This window comes from Mesoplodon densirostris, chromosome X (genome assembly GCF_025265405.1).
Source record: "Mesoplodon densirostris isolate mMesDen1 chromosome X, mMesDen1 primary haplotype, whole genome shotgun sequence".
Classification (NCBI taxonomy): Eukaryota; Metazoa; Chordata; class Mammalia; order Artiodactyla; family Ziphiidae; genus Mesoplodon; species Mesoplodon densirostris.
Genome location: NC_082681.1, coordinates 83,912,740 through 83,933,335, shown reverse-complemented (window position 1 = coordinate 83,933,335; position 20,596 = coordinate 83,912,740). Strand labels below are relative to the sequence as shown.

The 20,596-nt window shown below is 38.3% G+C and overlaps 1 protein-coding gene across 1 annotated transcript in view; it reads left to right on the top strand.

Moving 5' to 3' along the window:
* The window catches only part of HEPH (hephaestin), a 108,426-nt gene that overhangs the window by 49,910 nt on the left and 37,920 nt on the right, over positions 1 to 20,596 (top strand). The window contains exons 13-15 of the mRNA XM_060086944.1: positions 7,592 to 7,805; positions 9,357 to 9,496; positions 10,275 to 10,406. Coding sequence (XP_059942927.1) covers positions 7,592 to 7,805; positions 9,357 to 9,496; positions 10,275 to 10,406 — 486 coding nt within the window. The remainder of the gene's footprint in view (positions 1 to 7,591; positions 7,806 to 9,356; positions 9,497 to 10,274; positions 10,407 to 20,596) is intronic.

Below are 20,596 nucleotides of genomic sequence, written 5' to 3'. Positions count from 1 at the left end.
TCTTGATCCTCTCTCCCATGGCTCTACGTGGTCACAAAACACCGAGCTGATCTCCCCGTACTATGCAGCTGCTTCCCACTAGCTATCTGTTTTACATTCGGTAGTGTAGATATGTCAATGCTACTCTCTCACTTCATCCCAGCTTAAACTTCCCCCTCCCCATGTCCTCAAGTCGATTCTCTATGTCTACGTCTTTATTCCTGTCCTGTCCCTAGGATAATCAGAACCTTTTTTTTTTTTATTTTTAGATTCCATATATATGCATTAGCATGTGGTATTTTTCTTTCTCTTTATGACTTATTTCATTCTGTATGACAAAATCTAGGTCCATCCACCTCACTACAAATAACCCAAATTCATTTCATTTTATGGCTGAGTAATATTCCATTGTATATATGTACCACATATTCTTTATCCATTCACCTGTCGATGGACACTTAGGTTGCTTCCATGTCCTGGCTATTGTAAGTAGTGCTGCAGTGAACATTGTGGTACACGATTATTTTTGAATTACAGTTTTCACACGGTATATACCCAGTAGTGGGATTGCTGGGTCGTATGGTAATTCTATTTTTAGTTTTTTAAGGAACCTCCATACTGTTCTCCATAGTGGTAGTATCAATTTACATTTTCACCAACAGTGCAGGAGTGTTCCCTTTACTGCATACCCTCTCCAGCATTTATTGTTTGTAGATTTTTTTTTTTTTTTTTTTTTTTTTTTTTTGCGTTACGCGGGCCTCTCACTGCTGTGGCCTCTCCCGTTGAGGAGCACAGGCTCTGGACGTGCAGGCTCAGCGGCCATGGCTCACGGGCCCAGTCACTCCGCAGCATGTGGGATCCTCCCGGACTGGGGCATGAACCCATGTCCCCTGCATCGGCAGGCGGACTCTCAACCACTGTGCCACCAGGGGAGCCCTGTTTGTAGATTTTTTGATGATGGCCATTCTGACCAGTGTGAGGTGATACCTCATTGTAGCTTTGATTTGCATTTCTCTAATAATTAGTGATGTTGAGCATCTTTTCTTGTGTTTCTTGGCAATCTGTATATCTTTGGAGAAATGTCTATTTAGGTCTTCTGCTCATTTTTGGATTGGGTTGTTGTTCTTTTGCTATTGAGCTGCTTGTATATTTTGGAGATTAATCTTTGTCAGTTGCTTCATTTCCAAATATTTTCTCCCATTCTGAGGGTTGTCTTTTCATCTTGTTTATGGTTTCCTTTGCTTTGAAAAAGCTTTGAAGTTTCATTAGGTCCCATTTTTTTTGTTTTGTTTTGTTTTTATTTCCATTTCTCTAGGAGGTGGGTCAAAAAGGATCTTGCTGTGATTTATGTCATAGAGTGTTCTGCCTGTTTTCTTCTAAGAGTTTTATAGTGTCTGGCCTTACATTTAGGTCTTTAACCCATTTTGAGTTTATTTTTGTGTATGGTGTTAGGAAGTGTTCTAATTTCACTATTTTACATGTAGCTGTCCAGTTTTCCCAGCACCACTTATTGAAGAGGTTCTCTTTTCTCCATTGTATATTCTTGCCTCCATTATCAAAGATAAGATGACCATATGTGTGTGGGTTTACCTCTGGGCTTTCTATCCTGTTCCATTGATCTATACTAAAACAGAAATATCTTAATTTCTCTTTGCAGTGCCTAGGGTGTATTCTTTTCTCCAGGCAGTAGGTGACAATAGTGTTTGTAAGAAAAATTTGTCAGTTAAATGCAGTTCCCACTAAAGTTTTATTTTAGTTCTGTAAATTGCATTCATATTTGAGAAAAAAATCCTTAAACAAAGCAAGTTTCCTTGACAAGTTAATAATTTCAGCCTGGCACTGGATTTGACAAAAACTTGACATAAACAGGTCATTTGGGTCCTCATTTCTCTCCATCTACATAGGATATTTTCTTGGTCAAGAAGAGTTGTTGTTAGCAAATTAGAAATAGTCATTAATGGGGCTGAAAGGGACAATAGAATTAAGTTCTTGTAGTGAGTGCTAAGGTGGGGAACTTCTGAAAAAAGAGACCCATCTCTCTAGCCTTGGTCCCAAAGTCAAACCCTAGGTTTAATATCCTTCTTATGAAATTAGCCAGGCTCCCCAGCCAGGTCTGTGGGACTCATTCTTACTCTGGATGAGTGAAATTATTTTTGTGCCACACTAAGGCCCAAGGAGAGTGACTGTAGAAGGCTTAAAGACATGGGAGGAGAGGCAGTGAATGGGTTTATAACAGTAAAGGCTTAAAAGGTTAATCTTGGTCAAGACTCCTGAGTTTTCTTATTAGAAATAGCCCAAACTCTTTTTACCTTTGCATTTTCCAGTCCTTTCAAACTCTCCTCTTTGTGAACAATCCTCGAGTCATAGAATGTTGGAACTGGTACAGCCCCTTCGAGATCATCTTTCACTTATTTTGCTAATGGGTGGAAGAGACAGAGATCTCGGGGGGGGAATGATTTTCTCATGTTAGGAATGTCAGCTCTATTTTTTTCCCTCTTGCCCCTTCTCCATCAACCCCTGTCAATTCTTACTCCTAGGTAATCTCTTTAATCTGAAGTCTCCTTCATTCTACCTTTAGAGTTTAGTCTCTGATTAAGACTGAGAGAGACCATTGTGAGTAGCTCCCCAAAGACAGGACAAAATTACCAAGTTAATGGAAAAGCCAGAACCAGAATCTGGCTTTGGAATACTAAAAAAAGGGGGTAGCAATGAAGATCAGTAAATATAAATATGCAATTAAGCAGCTTTGCAGATGACTTAAAGCATCACCATGGAGATTCAACATGTTGCTTGCTGGATGTTTACAATATGTTTAACAAAACAGAAGAATAAATTCCCAGAAAAAATGCAGCAAAATGCTAAGAGTGCGAGTGTTGTGGGTTTATTGGTGACTGTTTTTAATCCTGTTTTTGCTTTGCTTTAAATTCTAATAATATTTTAATTTCAAATATTAATTATATTTAATAGAAATGATGATTTTGCACTTAAAAATGTCCTGAATAATACACCTCAGCTTTTCCAAAAGAACCACTGACACTAGAGCTTTGATAGCCAGGGAAAGTGGCAGAAAAAGAAGCTAGAGCTTGTAATGTGCTATATTCCACCAACTTCATGTTAGATTTCTCAGCAGCAAAGAGAAGATTTATTACTGCTCTGGTCCTTCAGAGTTTCTTTTCTCTCTTTCACCATTAAAACTCATTCTTTATTCATTTATTTTTCCCCCTTTCCCCACTCTTTTCTTTCCCCATTACTTTTTCTCCCTTCTCCCATTTTTTCCTCTTCCTCTTTCATCCTTTCTTTTTGTTTTGCTTCTCTCCTTTTTATATCTCTCTTCTCTTTTCCCTCTTCCTTCCTTCATTCTTCCATTTTTTCATCTATTTTTCTCCTATCTTACCTTTTATCTTCCCTTCTTTTCATTTTCTCCTTGTATTCTTTTTATCTCTATTTCTTCCTTTCCTTCTTTTCCTTCCCTTCTCTCTCTTTTTTTCACTTCTTTTATTTTTCTTCCTTTGATTTTTCCTACCTTTTTTGTTTCTTTTTTTGTATTTTTGTTTTTAATCTTCTTTTCTCCTTTTTCTTTTATCTTTATTTCTTTTCCTTTTCCCTTCTTCTTGTTTATTTTCTTCTTTTTCCTTTTCCTTTAATCTGTATCTTTTCCCTCTTCTTGTCTTCATGTTTCTCCTTTTTTCTACCTCACTTTTTATTTTACCTTTCTTTTACAATTAGATTTTCCCCATACATAGTAAATATCTCTTTTCTTCCACTTTTTGGTCTAGATGCTAGGGATGTGAGGATGAATGAGGCAGTTCACAGTTAGTGTGAAAAGGAGAAATGCATGTAAACAATATTCACAATGTTATGATAATGTTATCAGCCAAGGGCTATAGTAACACATGGGAAGCTATAACAAATTCTGTCTGACTTTTGGAGTGAATCTTTCCTAGAAAAGCAGACATTCAAACTGAGCGTTTAAAGAAGAGTAAACTGTCACCAGGCAAATAAACTGGATAGGTGGTGAAGAGGGTCTTATAGACAGTAGGAACCACATGGGCAGTGACTTGAAAGCAGCATATGCTTAGAGAAAGTTGCATAGATTGATTTTATTCAATGGTTCTCAACTAAGGCAATATGCTAAAAGGTGTTTGGAAATGTGTGGAGATAATTTTAGTTGTCACAATGACTGGATATATAGGAGTGTGATACTGTCATTTAGAGAGTGGGAGTCAGAGATTCTCAAGCTTTCTGCAATATGTAAGACAGTCTTAAACAATGAAAACTAATCCCACACAAACTTCTAATACCAGCCTTGTTGAGGAACACCAAGAAAAAAGGTTTAAGAGGAGGTAGAGCAGGAGGCCCTTGAAAGAGGTGATGAGAGTCTGACAGTGAGTGGGAGCAATAGGGATGGAGAGAAGGGGCAGAGTTAAGGGATATTTGAGAGAGAAATGACAGGACTTTGCTGAGGGGCTGAGCAAGAAGAAAGGATGTCTGAGGTTTTCGTTTGGCTTGTGCACTAGATGGATGGTGGTGTCATTAACCAAATGAGCAAACACAGAAGCAAGGAAAGGATAGTAAGGTTTGGGTAGAAGCACTCATTTGGGGGCATGTTGAATTTTAAATTTCTTGTGAAGTCCAAGTTGTGTGGACTTTACAGTAGATAGCTGTGGGTAGAAATCTAAACACTGGAGGAAAAGTCCAGCCTAGAGAGAGAAATTTGGGTATTTTCATAGTTGAAGTCCTTTAGCATGTAAAGTTATAGGAAATAAAACTTAAATCAAAAATCAACATTTAAGTGGTAGAAGGGAGAAGATAAACTAGGTTAAGGAGAAAGGAAAAAGATTGGTCACAGAGGTAGGAGGAGACTCAGATGCCAAAGGCAGAAAAGCATTGAAAAAGAAGAAACTTGGGGACTTCCCTGGTGGTCCAGTGACTAAGACTCCACACTCTCAATACAAGGGGCCCCGGTTCAATCCCTGGTCAGGGAACTAGAACCCACATGGTACAACTAAAGATCCCGTGTGCTACAACTAAGACCTGGTGAAGCCAAATTAATAAATAAATATATTATTTTTTTAAAAGAATCACCTTGGACAACAATGTCCATAAAAGATGATGTGATAGTCCCAGGTCACATGGTTCTCTCAAAAAGGCTTCTATTTTTTCCCATTCCCTCCAGTGATCATCAGACTTTCTTCTCCATACCAACCCCTAAGCTATGACGTTTGGCCAGTGTATACAGTCATTCATTTGCACAGAATTCATTCACTCAACACATATTTATTGCACACCTTCCATGTGCTAAGACTGGGATAAAGAGGTGAAAAGATAGACATGATACTTACTCCCAGGGGAGATCTACAACAAACACACACACATAAAATAATAAGATAATTTCAGATCATGATATATGTCATGAAGGAAATAAAATACAATGGTGTGATAAACTGATTGGAGCTTTAGAGAAGGTATTTAGGGAAGACCACTCTGAGACTGTGACATTTAAGATCTAAGTAATGGGGAGGAAGGAGCTATATGAAGATCTCTGAGCAGAATATTCTGAGCAGAGGGACAAGCAAGTGTAAATGTCTCAAGGTGGGAATAAACGTGGTTTGTTCAAGGGTCAGAAAGAAGGCCAATATGGTTGGAGTGTAGTGAGAAAGGGGAATCCTGACATCGTATGAAATCATAGAGGTTGGCAAGAGTCATATTATATAGGGCCTTATAGACCACAGTCAGGAACTTGAATTGTATTCTGAGTATGAATGGAGCATTTAAACAAGGGAGCAATGTGCTCTGGATCATATTTGTTAAAGAGGACCCTGTATCTTGTTTGGAGAATGTTTGAGGTGGGAGGGAGAACCAGAGGAGACAGTTGTGAGACCATTGAAGTTTTCCAGGTGAGAGATGATAGTGGCTTTGACTAAGGAAGTGAGAGTGGAAACAGAAGGATGACTGTGAGGGAAGAGATGATAAGATTTACTGATAGAATAGATTTGGGGTATAAGGGAAATAGAAAAGTCAGAAAGTAGATATGGAAAGAAAATACTAGATATTTTTCAAGAAGTCTATAAACTAGTGGAAAGGACTGTTTTTTAAAGAGAGGAGAACTTAGTCCTTAACCATGTGATTTAGATGTAAAGTGTTTTAAGAGTAGAGAGGCCAAGAACATAGAGTCCAATGTGGGCCAGAGTAGTCAGTGAGGACTTTCTGGAAGAGATGAAGCATGAATTGGGTCTTGGAGAATGAGTGAACTCTTATAGATATTTATGGGGAAGGGGATGGGCAGGTCTATTCCAGAAAAGTAAAAATAACATGAGTGAAAATTCCAAGATAAGAATGAGATATGTGAGAGGGGCAATCAGGGACAGATTTAGTTAAAGCACTGGTTGAGTTTGGGACAGAGTGCTAAGTGGGATTGCATCAATAGTTTGGAGCTAGCCCATAGAGCCTTTTAAAAGCTAGGAGGGGGCTTCCCTGTTGGCGCAGTGGTTGAGAGTCCGCCTGCTGATGCAGGGAATGCGGGTTCGTGGCCAGGTCCGGGAAGATCCCACATGCCACGGAGCGGCTAGGCCCATGAGCCATGGCTGCTAAGCCTGCGCGTCCAGAGCCTGTGCTCTGCAACGGGAGAGGCCACAACAGTGAGAGGCCCGCATACCACAAAAAAAAAAAGAAAGAAAGAAAAAAAAACAGAAAAGCTAGGAGGAATTTGTAGTGGTGGTATAGGTAGTCAGCAGTAAAGGAAGGAATACTGGGGAAAATGTAAAAAAGGTAGTTTCTCCTGATCAGTAGTCTATGAGCCTATGTGTCCTTGGCATAGAAACCTGAATCTTGAGATTAGATCCAGGCAGCTCTACAACTCAGATATTTAAGACTGATATCCAAACAACATTTCATTGTAAAAAACCTAGGGAAAGCCATTCCAAAGCTCTCTGATGTAAGAATTCTTGTGATCAAGAAATTCATATATATATATATATATATATATATATATATATATATATATATATATTTAAGCCCACATTTATTTCTTTGAGACTTGGTAGGAAAGGAGAAAATTGGTCAATTGCTTCCTTCAAATAATTACAGCTTTATTTACTTACTTATAGTTTCACTTGAACATTTACTCTATAATGTGCCAAGCAATATCTACATATTATTGTGTTTAATTCTAAAAAATCCTATTAAGTAAAATGCCCCCCACTTTACCATGAGGAAACTGAAACATACAGAGGCTTAAAATTTTCCTGAAGGTTATATAGATAATAAGTGTCAGATAGGGTGACTGACCATCACGGTTTGCTCAGAACTGAGGAGTTTCCAGGGATGTGGGACTTTCAGTGCTAAAGCTAGAGAAGCCCTTGGTAAACAGGGAGGAGCTGGTCATCCTAGTGGCAGGTTTAGTTTTAAACCCAGACTATGTAGCTTTGGCACCAGAGCTCTTAAACTCTGTGCTCATTGTTCTCTAAACTTGTAATAATCTTTTATCTAATGCATAGAAAAACCTTATCTAAAACTACCCACTCTCTGCAATATGCCTAGAGAGAAGTAGGAACTCCCTCAGGCACAATACAGGGGTATTTTGATTCAGGTTTTCTCTCTGTTCTTACCTCAGGGACATTTGAAATTTACTGCCAGGCAGGCAGCCATAGAGAAGCAGGGATGAGGGCAATCTATAATGTCTCCCAGTGTCCTGGCCGCCAAGCTAACCCTCGTCAACGTTACCAAGCTGCAAGGATCTACTACATCATGGCAGAAGAGATGGAGTGGGACTATTGCCCTGACAGGAGCTGGGAACTAGAATGGCACAACCAGTCTGAGAAGGACAGGTAAGGCTTCAGAAAATAAGCGATCACACTTTCAAAGGCTCTGGACCATTTTACTGAAATGGAGGAGGATACTGAAATTCTGAGCTGAGGAGGCACTTATCTAAAGTCAACTAATAAGATACCAACAAATCTAGAGGAAGGACTAGAACACAGGTAAGCTGGCACTCAGTGCTTTGTCTATGTTGTTATACTGTAGAGTTGAAATAAAACCTTGCCCACATCCTCATGCTCTCAGTCTTGGCATCCTTTCCTCTTGTTAGCCAGAAGCACTGATATTGGGACTTAAAATTTATAGGGAATTTACTCAAGGGACTGAATGTCCCCAAGCTCAGATGTCCCTTGACAAAATATCATTAAGATAGAGGCTAAGCTGTACAGAAGAAAAAACCCAAAATAGAGTGGCTTAAATATGTTAGAATTTTATTTCTTGCTTAAGTACAAATATGAGCAGTTCAGGGCCAATAGGTTAACCAGTCACCCATAACACTTGCCTTCATCTCTGGAACTAAGACATCTCTTCCAGTTGTAGTCATTCCAGCTATCAAGAAATGGGAACTAAATCCATGGCAAGCAGCATTGTCTGTGAGGCAAGGACATGAAGTTGTATTACATTACTTTATCTGAAACCCCGTTATCCTGAACTTATTCATATGGCCATACCTAGCTGCAAGAAAGTCCAGGAAGCGTAATCTCTGGTTAGGCAGCCATATGCTCAGCTAAAACCTAGGTGATTCTATTACTAAGAAGGAAGGAGGGGAGACTGGAAATTATGGTACAGTTTAGCAATTTCCACTATAGTTTATTTTTGGTGTTCTCATTACCCTTTGCCAATCTTTATGTTGGTTTTTGAAGGTTGAAGCCTTTTTGCTAACTTGTTCTGCAAGCTAGAAAAAATTAATTCCCTTTTCTGGACTCTGGTTTACTCATCTTTAAAGTGATGTGGTATAGTTGAAAGAACTTGACCAGCCTTTAATCTAAGCCCTGGCTCCCTTTCTGGCTGATAGTATCAATGAAGCTAAGCCCTGTCACCTCTAGATCACTGGATTCCACCTCTAGGACATACATACCTCATCAGCCTATTGGGACGATCAAATGATAAAATGAATAATAAAGCTCTCTGCAAACAGGAAAACATCCCATAATGAGAAATCTGTAAGATTTCATTTTCTTCCTACCTCTCCCTACCCCTTATCCACCAGCAACAGAAGCAGTTAGTATTCTCTTACCACCTGTACCTTGTTCTTTGTCAGACTAATTCCATCTAAGACATCATTAAGGCTGGAGCTAGAGTTCACGGCTTCTGATTCTTACCAGATTAATTTTACTATAAATTCCTAACTGGGTGATAGAAAACAAGGAAATATGAATAAATATTGAAATATGCCATCTTTAACTGTAGATATGCAGCCAAAGTGTGTAATCTGATATTAGAAGGAATAGGCCTCACCTTCTTATACCTGTGACATGAGGTTGGGTCTGACATAGCTTTCCCATACTTGAAAATGAGGGGTTAAGGACAAGGTGCTGATGCCACTCTTTGGATTCCTCTAGTTATGGTCACATCTTCCTGAGCAACAAAGATGGACTCCTGGGTTCCAGATACAAGAAAGCTGTATTCAGGGAATACACTGATGGTACATTCAGGGTCCGACGGCCAAGGACTGGATCAGAGGAACACTTGGGAATCTTAGGTAAGGGAATTCCACTTCCCTCCTAGTGTCTAGAAACCTGTGATGCTCCTAGGAAGGTCATGTCATATCAGAAAGGCCTCTCCATTCCTCATTATCAGTTTTCCTTATAGTGGAGCTATGGTCATATTTTATAAATCATCCATGAAAATAAGCAATCATATGGGGGTAATTCATGAATTCTGCTGCAACCTAAACCAGTTATTTCCAGGCCTCTATATCTAGGGATCTGTAAAGGTGATGATTTTTTTTTCAATGCTAAAAGCAAGGGAACTTAGGAACATCGAAGAGTAGGAAAAATGGTACAGAGAAGCATATTACCCTTACACCCTTGCAATTATTGCTGTAGTTTCTTCACTTTCATAGGAGCCAATGAGTTTCATCATTCTTATCTTCACACGGAAGGGACCCACTGGTCCTTGAAGGGAACACAGCAATTCTGTACTCTGTGTCAAACTCTCACTCCTTACCAACAATGATTCCACAGAGCCCTGAATATCTAGAAACTTGGGCTATTATACAAAGAGAGTTGGGGTGGGAAAAGTAGGGATAATTGGAGGCATAATCTTGTTGAAGTACCTTTATCCTGTGGGTAGCAGTATCAGCTCAAGGACTTCTGAATTTTAAAATGGAGTCAGTCATGACTTTCAGTTTTAGGACCCTTTCTCCCAGCAAACCCCTAATTCTAGGGAACTCCTATGTATATCCCTTTTTAAATGTCTTTAATGTCCCTGTTCCACTATTCTACTAATGAGACTTTTTATTCTTTTGTGTATACTAGGCCCACTTATCAGAGGAGAGGTTGGTGATATTCTAACTGTGGTGTTCAAGAACAATGCCAGCCGGCCCTACTCTATGCATGCCCATGGAGTGCTAGAATCTAACACCGGCTGGCCACTGGCTGCTGAGCCTGGTGAGTGGGAACACTTAGTGAAGGAACATGTGAAGCATCTCTTTTCACCCTTATGTCTTGTTCCTTTAAAAAAATATATATATATGCCCTTAGCAAACAGAAACAGGAATATTAACCAGAATGAAGCCTCAGTCTGAATTTGTCCCTATGAAATACTCATTTTTTTCAATCTCAAAACAGACTGCTCACCTTAGGTCTTTTTTTGTGTGTGTGTATGTGTGGCTTAAAACAATACAAATTTATTATCTTCTGGTTCTGTAGGTCAGAGGTCTGACATGGGTCTTTCTGGACTAGAATAAAGGTTTTGGCAGGGCCTGTGTTCTTTTCTAGAGGATCTAGGGGAGAATCAATTTCCTTGTCCTTTCCAGCTTCTAGAGGCCACCTACATTCCTTGGCTCACACCCGATGCCCCCAGCTTCAAAGCCAGCAACAGTGGGTTGAATCCTTTTCACATTGTGTCACTATAACACTGATTTTATGCCTGCTTTTTCCATTTAAAAAATTTGTGGCAAAACACACATAAAATTTGCCATCATAACCATTTTAAGTGTACAGTTCAGTGGCATTAAGTACATTCACATTGTTGTACAGCCATCACTGTCATCCAGCCATAGAACTGTTTTCATCTTGCAAAGCTAAAACTCTATACCCCTTAAATAGTAACTTGCCATTCACCCTTCCCCAGCCCCTGGTAACCACCATTCTACTTTCTTGTCTCTATGGATTTGACCTAGGTATCTCATGTAAGTAAAATCATACAGTACTTGACCTTTTGTGACTAGATTATTTCACTTGGCATCATGTCCTCATGGTTCATCCATGTTGTAATGTGTGACAGGGTTTCCTTCCCTTTTAAGACTGAATAATATTACATGATATATATATATATATATATATATATATATATATATATATATATATATATATATCCCCAATTTTTTTAAGGTACATAAATTTTATTTTATTTTTTTATTTTTATTTTTTTGTGTGTGTGTGGTATGCGGGCCTCTCACTGTTGTGGCCTCTCCCATTGCGGAGCACAGGCTCCGGACATGCAGGCTCAGGAGCCATGGCTCACGGGCCTAGCCGCTCAGTGGCATGTGGGATCTTCCTGGACCGGGGCACGAACCCGCGTCCCCTGCATCGGCAGGCAGACTCTCAACCACTGCGCCACCATGGAAGCCCTTTATTCTTTTTCTTTTAACATCTTTATTGGAGTATAATTACTTTACAATGGTGTGTTAGTTTCTGCTTTATAACAAAGTGAATCAGTTATACATATACATATGTTCCTATATCTCTACCTTCTTGCATGTCGCTCCCTCCCAACCTCCCTATCCCACAACTCTAGGTGGTCACAAACCACTGAGCTGATCTCCCTGTGCTATGCAGCTGCTTCCCACTGGCTATCTATTTTACGTTTGGTAGTGTATATAAGTCCATTCCACTCTCTCACTTTGTCACAGCTTACCCTCTGCCTTCCCATATCCTCAAGTCCGTGCTGTAGTAGGTCTGTACTTTTATTCCTGTCTTACCCTTAGGTACTTCATGGCCTTTTTATTTATTTATTTTTCCTTACATTGCATATATATGTGTTAGCATGTGGTATTTGTTTTTCTCTTTCTGAGTTACTTCACTCTGTATGACAGACTCTAGGTCCATCCACCTCATTACAAAAAACTCAATTTCACTTCTTTTTATGGCTGAGTAATATTCCATTGTATATATGTGCCAAAACTTCTTTATCCATTCATCTGTTGATGGACACTTAGGTTGATTCCATGTCCTGGATATTGTAAATAGAGCTGCAATTAATATTTTGGTACATGACTCTTTTTGAATTATGGTCTTCTCAGGGTATATGCCCAGCAGTGGGATTGCTGGGTCGTATGGTAATTCTATTTTTAGTTTTTTAAGGAACCTCCATACTGTTCACCATAGTGGCTGTATCAATTTACATTCCCAATAACAGTGCAAAAGTATTCCCTTTTCTCCACACCCTCTCCAGAATTCATTGTTTCTAGATTTTTTGATGATGGCCAATCTGACTGGTGTGAGATGATATCTCATTGTAGTTTTGCTTTGCATTTCTCTAATGATTAATGATGTTGAGCATTATTTCATGTGTTTGTTGCAATCTGTATATCTTCTTTGGAGTAATGTCTATTTAGGTCTTCTGCCCTTTTTGGATTGGGTTGTTGTTTTTTTGTTATTGAGCTGTATGAGCTGCTTGTAAATTTTGGAGATCAATCCCTTGTTAGTTGCTTCATTTGCAAATATGTTCTCCCATTCTGAAGGTTGTATTTTGGTCTTGCATATCGTTTCCTTTGCTGTGCAAAAGCTTTTAACTTTCATTAGGTCCCATTTGTTTAATTTGTTTTTCTTTCCATTTCTCTAGGAGGTGGGTCAAAAAGGATCTTCCTGTGATTTATGTCATAGAGAATTCTGCCTATGTTGTCCTCTAAGAGTTTGATAGTGTCTGCCTTACATTTAGGTCTTTAATCCATTTTGAGTTTATTTTTGTGTATGGTGTTAGGGAGTGTTCTAACTTCAGACCTTTACATGTACCTGTCCAGTTTCCCAGCACCATTTATTGAAGGGGCTGTCTTTTCTCCACTGTATATTCTTGCCTCCTTTATCAAAGATAAGGTGACCAAATGTGTGTGGGCTTATCTCAGGGCTTTCTATCCTATTCCATTGATGTATATTTCTGTTTTGGTGCCAGTACCATACTGTCTTTATTACTGTAGCTTTGTAGTATAGTCTGAAGTCAGGGAGCCTGATTCCTCCAGCTTATATTTCTTTCTCAAGATTGCTTTGGCTATTCAGGTTCTTTTGTGTTTCCATACAAATTGTGAAATTATTGTTCTAGTTTTGTGAAAAATGCCAGTGGTATTTTGATAGGGATTTCATTGAATCTGTAGAATGCTTTGGGTAGTAGAGTCATTTTCAAAATGTTGATTCTTCCAATCTGAGCACATGGTATATCTCTCCATCTGTTTCTATCATCTTTAATTTCTTTCATCAGTGTGTTATCATTTTCTGCATACAGGTGTTTTGTCTCCATAGGTAGGTATATTCCTAGGTATTTTATTCTTGTTGTTGCAATGGTAAATTGGATTGCTTTTTTAATTTCACTTTCAGATTTTTCATCATTAGGAATGCAAGAGATTTCTGTTCATAAATTCTGTATCCTGCTACTTTACCAAATTCATTCATTAGCTCTTGTAGTTTTCTCATAGCATCTTTAGGATTCTCTATGTATAGAATCATGTTATCTGCAAACAGTGACAGCTTTACTTCTTCTTTTCTGACTTGGATTCTTTTTATTTCTTTTTGTTCTCTGATTGCTGTGGCTAAAACTTCCAAAACTATGTTGAATTATAGTGGTGAGAGTGGGCAAACGTCTCTTCTTCCTGAACTTAGTGGAAATGGTTTCAATTTTTCACCAATGAAGATGAAGTTGGCTGTGGGTTTGTCATATATGGCCTTTATTATGTTGAGGAAAGTTCTGTCTATGCCTACTTTCGGCAGGGTTTTTAACATAAATGGGTGTTGAATTTTGTCAAAAGCTTTCTCTGCATCTATTGAGATGATCATATGGTTTTTCTACTTCTTTTAGTTAATATGGAGTATCACATTGATTGATTTGCCTATATAGAAGAATCCTTGCATTCCTGGAATGAACCCTACTTGATCATGGTGTATGATACTTGGAAAGTTCTGTTGGATTCTGTTGGCTAGTATTTTGTTGAGGATTTTTGCATCCATGTTCATCAGTGATATTGGCCTGTACTTTTCTTTCTTTGTGACATCTTTGTCTGGTTTTGGTATCAGGGTGATTGTGGCTTCGTTGAATGAGTTTGAGAGTGTTTGCTCCCTCTGCTATATTTTGGAAGATTTTGAGAAGGATAGGTGTTAGCTCTTGTCTAAATGTTTGATAGAATTCGCCTGTAAAGCCATCTGGTCCTGAGCTTTTGTTTGTTGGGAGATTTTTAATCACAGTTTCAATTTCAGTGCTTGTGATTGTTCTGCTGTATTTTCTATTTCTTCCTGGTTCAGTCTCGGCAGGTTGTGCATTTCTAAGAATTTGTCCATTTCTTCCAGGTTGTCCATTTTATTGGCATAGAGTTGCTTGAAGTAATCCCTCATGATCCTTTGTATTTCTACAGTGTCAGTTCTTACTTCTCCTTTTTCATTTCTAATTCTATTGATTTGAGTCTTCTCCCTGTTTTTCTTGATGAGTCTGACCAATGGTTTATCACTTTTGTTAATCTTCTCAAAGAACCAGCTTTTAGTTTTACTGATCATTGCTATTGTTCCCTCCATTTCTTTTTCATTTATTTCTGATCTGATCTTTATGATTTCTTTCCTTCTGCTAACTTTGGGGTTTTTTTTTTTGTTGTTGTTCTTCTTCTTCTTTCTCTAATTGCTTTAGGTGCAAGGTTAGGTTGTTTATTTGAGATGTTTGCTGTTTATTAAGGTAGGATTGTATTGCTAAAATCTTCACTCTTAGAACTGATTTTGCTGCATCCCACAGATTTTGTGTCATCGTGTTTCCATTGTTATGTATTTATATATTTTTACATCTTTATTGGAGTATAATTGCTTTACAATTGTGTGTTACTTTCTACTTTATAACAAAGTGAATCAGTTTTACTTATACATATGTTCCCATATTTGTTCCCTCCTGTGTCTCCCTCCCTCATACTCTCCCTATCCCACCCCTCCATGTGGTCACAAAGCACCAAACTGATCTCCATGTGCTATGTGGCTGCTTCCCACTAGCTATCTATTTTACTTTTGGTAGTGTATATATGTCTATGCCATTCTCTCGCGTTGCCACAGCTTACCCTTCCCCCTTCCCATATCCTCAAGTCCATTCTCTAGTAAGTCTGAATCTTTATTCCTGTCTTACTACTAGGTTCTTCATGACATATTTTTTCCTAAATTCCATATAGATGTGTTAGCATATGGTATTTTTCTTTCTCTTTCTGACTGACTACACTCTGTATGACAGACTCTAGGTCCATCCACCTCATTACAAATAGCTCCATTTCATTTCTTTTTATGGCTGAGTAATATTCCATTGTATATATGTGCCACATCTTCTTTATCCATTCATCCGATGATGGACACTTAGGTTGTTTCCATCTCCAGGCTATTTTAAATAGAGCTGCAATGAACATTTTGGTACATGACTCTATTTGAATTATGGTTTTCTCAGGGTATATGCCCAGTACTGGGTTTGCTGGGTCATAAGGTAGTTCTATTTGTAGTTTTTTAAGGAACCTACATACTGTTCTCCAGAGTGGCTGTACCAATTCATATTCCCACCAACAGTGCAAGAGTGTTCCCTTTTCTCCACACCCTCTCCAGTATTTATTTTTTCTAGATTTTTTGATGATGGCCATTCTGACTGGTGTGAGATGATATCTCAGTTTATTCTGATTTGCTTTTCTCTAATGATTAATGATGTTGAGCCTTCTTTCCTGTGTTTGTTGGCAGTCTGTATATCTTCTTTGGAGAAATGTCTATTTAGGTCTTCTATCCATTTTTGGATTGGGGTTTTTTTTGTTTTTTTCTTTTTGAGCTGTATAAACTGCTTATAAATTTTGGAGATTAATCCTTTGTCAGTTGCTTCACTTGCAAATATTTTCTCCCATTCTGAGGGGTGTCTTTTGGTCTTGTTTATGGTTTCCATTGCTGTGCAAAAGCTTTTAACTTTATTAGGTCTCATTCTCTATGTATACTATCATGTCATCTGCAAACAATGACAACTTTACTTCTTCTTTTCCTATTTGGATTCCTTTTATTTCCTTTTCTTCTCTGATTGCTGAGGTTAAACTTCCAAATCTATGTTGAATAAGAGTGGTGAGAGTGGGCAACCTTGTCTTGTTCCTGATAGTAGTGGAAATGCTTTCAGTTTTTCACCATTGAGGATGATGTTGGCTGTGGGTTTGTCATATATGGCTTCTTTTATGTTGAGGAAAGTTCCCTCTATGCCTACTTTCTGCAGGGTTTTTATCATACATGTGTGTTTAATTTGGTCAAAATCTTTCTCTGCATCAATTGGGATGATCATATTGTTTTTCTCCTTCAATTTGTTAATATGGTGTATCACATTGATTGATTTGCATATATTGAAGAATCCTTGCATTCCTGGCATAAACCCTACTTGATCATGGTGTATGATCCTTTTAATGTGCTTTTAGATTCTGTTTGCTAGTATTTTGTTGAGGATTTTTGCATCTATATTCATCAGTGATATTAGCCTCTAATTTTCTTATTTGTGACTTCCTTGTCTGGTTTTGGTATCAAGGTCGTGGTGGCCTCGTAGATTGAGTTTGGGAGGGTTCCTTCCTCTGCTATATTTTGGAAGAGTTTGGGAAGGATTGGTGTTAGCTCTTGTTTAAATGTTTGATAGGATTCGCCTCTGAAGTCATCTTGTCTCGTGCTTTTGTTTGTTGGAAGATGTTTAATCATGGTTTCAACTTCAGTGATTGTGATTGGTCTGTTCCATTTTCTATTTTTTCCTGATACAATCTTGACAGGTTGTGCATTTCTAAGAATGTGTCCACTTCTTCCATGTTGTCCTTTGTATTGCCATACAGTTGCTTGTAGTAATCTCTCATGAACTTTTGTATTTCTGCAGTGTCAGTTGTTACTTCTCCTTTTTCATTTCTAATTTTATTGATTTAAGTCTTCTCCCTTTTTTTCTTGATGAGTCAGGCTAATGGTCTATCAATTTTGTTTGTCTTCTCAAAGACCTAGCTTTTAGCTTTTTTGATCTTTGCTATCGTTTCCTACATTTCTTTTTCATTTATTTCTGATCTGATTTTTATGACTTCTTTCCTTCTGCTAACTTTGGGGTTTTTGTTCTTCTTTCTCTAATTGCTTTAGGTGCAAGGTTAGTTTGTTTATTTGAGATGTTTCCTATTTCTTAAGGTACGATTGTATTGCCCTAAACTTCCCTCTTAGAACTGCTTTTGCTGTATCCCATAGATTTTGGGTCATCATGTTTCCATTGTCACATGTTTCCAGGTATTTTTTTATTTCCTCTTTGATTTCTTCATCAATCACTTGGTTATTACGTAGTGTATTGTTTAGCCTCCATGTGTTTGTATTTTTAAAGATCTTTTACTGTAATTGATATCTAGTCTCATAGCATTGTAGTTGCAAATGATACTTGATACAATTTCAATTTTCTTAAATTTACCAAGGCTTGATTTGTGACCCAAGATATGATCTATCCTGGAGAATGTTCCATGAGCACTTGAGAAAAATGTGTATTCTGTTGTTTTTGGATGGAATGTCCTATAAATATGAATTAATTCCAACTTTTTAATGTATCATTTAAAGCTTGTATTTCCTTATTTATTTTTATTTTGGATGATCTGTCCTTTGGGTAAAGTGGTGTGTTAAAGTCCCCTACTATGAATGTGTTACTGCATTTTCCCTTTTTATGGTTGTTAGTATTTGCCTTATGTATTGTGGGACTGCTATGTTGGGTTCCTAAATATTTACAATTGTTATATCTTCTTCTTGGATCGATCCCTTGATCATTATGTAGTGTCCTTCTTTGTCTCTTTTAATAGTCTTTATTTTAAAGTCTATTTTGTCTGATATGACAATTGCTACTCCAGCTTTCTTTTGGTTTCCATTTGCATGGAATATCTTTTTCCATCCCCCACTTTCTGACTGTATATGTCTCTAGGTCTGAAGTTCTTCTCTTGTAGACAGCATATATATGGGTCTTGTTTTTGTATGCATTCAGCCAATCTGTGTCTTATGGTTGGAGCATTTAACCCATTTACAATTAAGGTAGTTTTTGATATGTATGCTCGTATTCTCATTTTCTTAACTGTTTTGTGTTTGTTATTGTAAGTCTTTTCCTTCTCTTGTGTTTCTTGCCTAGAGAATTTCCTTTAACATTTGTTGTAAAAGCTGTTTTGGTGGTGTTGAACTCTCTCAGCTTTTGCTTGTGTTTAAAGTTTTTAATTTCTCCATCAAATCTGAATGAGATCATTGCTGGCTAGAGTAATCTTGGCTGCAAGTTTTTCTCCTTCATCACTTTAAATATGTTCTGCCAGTCCCTTCTGGCTTGCAGAGTTTCTGCTTAAAAATCAGCGGGTAAATTTATGGGGATTCCCTTGTGTGTTGTTTGTTGTCTTTCCCTTGCTGCTTTTAATATGTTTTCTTGGTGTTTAATTTTTGACAGTTTGATTAATATGTGCCTTGGTGTATTTCTCCTTGGTTTTATCCTCTATGGGACTCTCTGTGCTTCCTGGACTTGGTTAACTATTTCCTTTCCCATATTAGGGAAGTTTTCAACTATAATCTCTTCAAATATTTTCTCAATCCCTTTCTTTTTCTCTTCTTCTTCTGGAACCCATATAATTCAAATGTTGGTGTGTTTAATGTTGTCTCAGACGTCTCTGAGCCTGTCCTCAGTTCTTTTCTTTCTTTTCTCTTTATTCTGCTCTGCAGTAGTTATTTCCACTATTTTACCTTCCAGGTCACTTATCCGTTCTTCTGCCTCGGTTATTCTGCTACTGATACTATCTAGAGTATTTTTAATTTCATTTATTGTGTTGTTCATTGTTGCTTGTTTCAGCTGTAGTTCTTCTAGATCTTGGTTAAAAGTTTCTTGCATTTTTTCTAATCTATTTCCAAAATTTTTAATCATCTTTACTATCATTTTTCTGAATTCTTTTTCTGGTAGACTGCCTATTTCCTCTTCATTTGTTAGGTCTGGTGGGTTTTTATCTTGCTTCTTCATCTGCTATGTGTTTTTCTGTCTTCTCATTTTGCTTATCTTACTGTGTTTGGGGTCTCCTTTTTGCAGGCTATGAGTTCGTAGTTCCCATTGTTTTTGGTGTCTGTCTCCAGTGGCTAAAGCTTGTTCAGTGGTTGTGCAGGCTTCCTGGTGGAGAGGACTAGTGCCTGTGTTCTGGTGGATGAGGCTGGATCTTGTCTTTCTGGTGGGCAGGTCCCCTTCTTGTGGTTTGTTTTGGGGTGTCTGTGGACTTATTATGATTTTAGGCAGCCTCTCTGTTAATGGGTGGGGTTGTGCTCCTGTCTTGCTAGTTGTTTGGCATAGGGTGTCCAGCACTGTAGCTTGCTGCTCGTTGAGTGAAGCTGGGTGCTATTTTTGAGATTGATATCTTGGGAGATTTTCACCATTTGATATTATGTGGAGCTAGGAGGTCTCTTGTGCACCAGTGTCCTGAAGTTGGCTCTCCTACCTCAGAGGCACAGCAGTGACTCCTGGCTGGAACACCAAGAGCCTTTCATCCACACAGCTCAGGATTAAAGTGAGAACAAGTAGAAAGAAAGAAAGAAAGAAAGAAAGAAAGAAAGAAAGAAAGAAAGAAAGAAAGAAAGGAAGGAGAAAGAGAGAGAGAGAGGGAAAGAAAGAAAGAAAGAAAAAGAAAGAAAGAAGAAAGAAAGGAGGGAAGGAAGCAATGAAAGAAATAAGATAAAATAAAATAAAATAAGATAAATAAAGTTATTAAAATAAAAAAATAATTATTAAGAAAAAATATTTTTTAAAGAAAAAAAAATCAAACCAAAAAAAAAAAAAAAGGTACAGATAGAGCCCTAGGACAAATGGTGGAATCAAAGCTATACAGACAAAATCTCACACAGAAACATACACATAGACAATCACAAAAATAGGAAAAGGGGAAAAATAACAAATCTTTCTCTCAAAGACCACCTCCTCAATTTGGCATGATTCTTGTCCATTCATGTATTCCACAGGGGCAGGGTGCATCAAGTTGATTGTGGAGCTTAAATCCTCTGCTTCTGAGGCTGCCGGGAGAGACTTCCCTTTCTCTTCTTTGTTCTCACAGCTCCCGGGGCTCAGCTTTGGATTTGGCCCCGCCTCTGCATGTACATCGCCGGAGGGCTTCTACTCTTCTCTCAGACAGGACGGGGTTAAAGGAGCAGCCTCTTCCGGGACTCTGGCTCACTCAGGCCGGGGGGAGGGAGGTGTACGGAGTGTGGGGCGAGCCTGTGTTGGCAGAGGCTGGGGTGACGTTGCACCAGCCTGAGTTGTGCCGTGTGTTCTCCCAAGGAAGTTGTTCCTGGATCCCGGGACTCTGGCAGTTGTGGGCTGCACAGGCTCCCCTGAAGGGGGTTGTGGATAGTGACCTGTGTTCACACACAGGCTTCTTGGTGGCAGC